The sequence below is a fragment of the Odontomachus brunneus genome, unplaced genomic scaffold (assembly GCF_010583005.1).
Source record: "Odontomachus brunneus isolate Ranch 3 - 2012 unplaced genomic scaffold, Obru_v1 Obru_scaffold_075, whole genome shotgun sequence".
NCBI classification, from domain to species: Eukaryota; Metazoa; Arthropoda; class Insecta; order Hymenoptera; family Formicidae; genus Odontomachus; species Odontomachus brunneus.
The window spans coordinates 1,548,987-1,551,520 of record NW_022639525.1 but is presented as its reverse complement, the minus strand read 5'-3'; the positions used below and the strand labels follow the sequence as shown (position 1 = coordinate 1,551,520).

The following is a 2,534-nucleotide window of genomic DNA, read 5'->3' as shown; positions in this document are numbered from 1 at the left end:
CAGGATGTCTGACAATAAGATATAAAACTTGTGTAGGAATATAAATTAGGTCAAACTGAACAAAAAAATCTTACAATTTTACAAATAAACATATAAATTACAAACATGTAGATTTTTCACTGAATTGCTTGTAATTACGAGAAAAAGTTCTCTCTCTCTCATCATCCGTTTTTTTGAAAATAAAACCGAGAGATTATTTATAGATTATTAAGTTATTAATCCATTCTACGGGGCGACTCGAAACTTTTTGTTCTTGAAATATCATATTCTTGAATAAAAGTGAAATTTGAGACAATTTTTCCTTCTGTAAAATGTTATTTATCCAATACTTAGTGTTTAAGTTATAAAAATAAATAGTTTGTCTATTACGAATTGAGCATAGGAAGACAGAGGCAACACAATTCACAGTTAGGTGTCAGCAAGCACCAGCGTAGGACGCCTTGGGCAATTAGATGTATGACAATAGTTATATTCATTTTTATAATTTTTGTCAATAATCGTGCGCAATAGCAAATAAAATGTTTTAAATTAGTAAGATGTGATTATAATTCGTTGGTTTTCTTAATTGTAAAAACATCTTATGCTTTTCAAACTATGACTATTAACACTCCGCCTCTCGTTCGTATTTTTAAAGGTTATTTTCCAGTTAGCTAAAACGTAATCGAATATTTCACTCTCAAATATTATATTATAATTGTATTCTACTAATTTAAAGCACGTTATTTCCTGTTACATATTAACGAAAATTATAAAAGTAATGTGTATAATATGTATAAACACTATCACATGTATCAATTAGCTGTAGCACCAGACATCCCACTTGAGTGCTTGTATCTATCGATAAGTTGCGTCGCTTCTGCTTACTTCCTGTATCCGAATCGTAACAAGCAAACTATTTATTTTATTAATTCAAAAACTAAGTTTCGGATAACATTTTACAAAAGGAAAAATTGTCTCAGAATTCCAGAAGAATATATATGGCATTTCAAGAACAGGAAATTGTTTTGAATCACCCTATATAATATCGCTCTGAAAACAAAAGAATTGTGATACTCCGTGGCTTATTGAACACCAAGCCAAAAATTATAACGATATACAATTGTGTAGCATAAATATCCTCATTGATTGCTTCTCTTCTGGATTGGTACTATGTCCTTCATGGATTCGTTTTCAATGTTTTATGAGCATTTCACTTCACTTTTTCCGATCTTTAGTAAAGGAAAGATTGCAAACTGTCGGAAATCAGACCAAACAAATTAGCATTGTCGATAATTTTGACCGAAACGCAGTACGTACTTCATATAATTAACTTTTATTAAAGTTAAATATGTTTTATATAATTAACTTTTGACTTGAATATAAGCTTTAATTTTAACTTAATTTTTAATTTAGTTTTTGTTTATGCAACTTTCAACGTAACTAAGTTTATTTAATATGGCATTAGCTATAAACTTAACTTAGTTAAAAAATAATTAACTTACCCTGTATACACATATGACATAGTAGTGAATGTGTTAGTGAATTGTCATATATAAACAAATTTCTTGTATATTTGTGGATTTTTCATCTCATAATTTTGTATTTGTTTACTGACAATGTCACAATTCTGTTTCAAATAATATGCAGCTGATACTGTCTATTTTTTTAACAGTATTTTTAATATTACAAGAAAAATATATGTCGTGAGTTATTTTTTTTCAGATATATATTCATATAGAACTTGTAGTAATTTCTTTTGTGGACTCTGTAACATAAATAGACAAGCTTTTTTTAAGTTATTTCTTAATAACATTTCCTTATATTTTGTAAATTAAATCAGACTCTATAAACAATTACAAATTATAGATAATATAGGTTTTTCACAAAATACATGTTAAACTAAAGTGTTAAACCTAGATATAGATGCAAGATAAAATGAAATTAGTTATAATTGCTGAAATAAAAAATCTAACTAGTTACAGAAAAAGTATCTAAATATTTTAATTAGATAAATGTATCTACTGTAATTAGATAAATATATCTACTGTAATTAAATAAATGTATCTAGATATATATAATCTAGATACATTACAACACTGCAATTGTCATATGTTGCAATTATAATTAATAGAAGGAATCTGTAATCAATTATAATGTGGTCAAATGTTATTGTTCATATAGTTCTTTTACCTATGAAGCAATCCCTGTCATTACTACAAATAAGTCCTTTCTCTTTGAAATGATCAAATATCACTTGTAATCTGGCTACTTTGTTACTTAAACGATTATTTTCACTTTTTAAATATTTTAATTTCTTTCTTGTTTCTGTCAAATATCTATGGAACATAATCCAACATTGATATGAATTAAAATCTTCAGGACGTAGATCTCCAATATATCTTGGAGTGTTGCAACGTCTTTTTCCTACTAGAGGATTGTTTGTTTTACTGAAAGTAAAAACAGTCAAACTATTTTATCCTTCAATAATATTATTATAAAAGTATTATTTAAAACACACACATACACACACACACACACACACACACACACACACA

The 2,534-nt window shown here is 27.0% G+C and overlaps 1 protein-coding gene across 4 annotated transcripts in view; it reads right to left on the bottom strand.

Moving 5' to 3' along the window:
• Positions 1-6: 6 nt before the first annotated feature.
• Positions 7-2,534, bottom strand: part of LOC116847218 — an 18,809-nt gene continuing 16,281 nt past the window's right edge. For all 4 annotated transcript variants that reach the window (XM_032821966.1, XM_032821967.1, XM_032821965.1 and 1 more), the window contains 3 exons: positions 2,170-2,426; positions 1,482-1,744; positions 7-1,232 (listed from right to left, as the gene is read on the bottom strand). In XM_032821966.1, the coding sequence (XP_032677857.1) occupies positions 1,710-1,744; positions 2,170-2,426 (292 nt within the window). In that variant the 3' untranslated portion in view covers positions 7-1,232; positions 1,482-1,709. The remainder of the gene's footprint in view (positions 1,233-1,481; positions 1,745-2,169; positions 2,427-2,534) is intronic.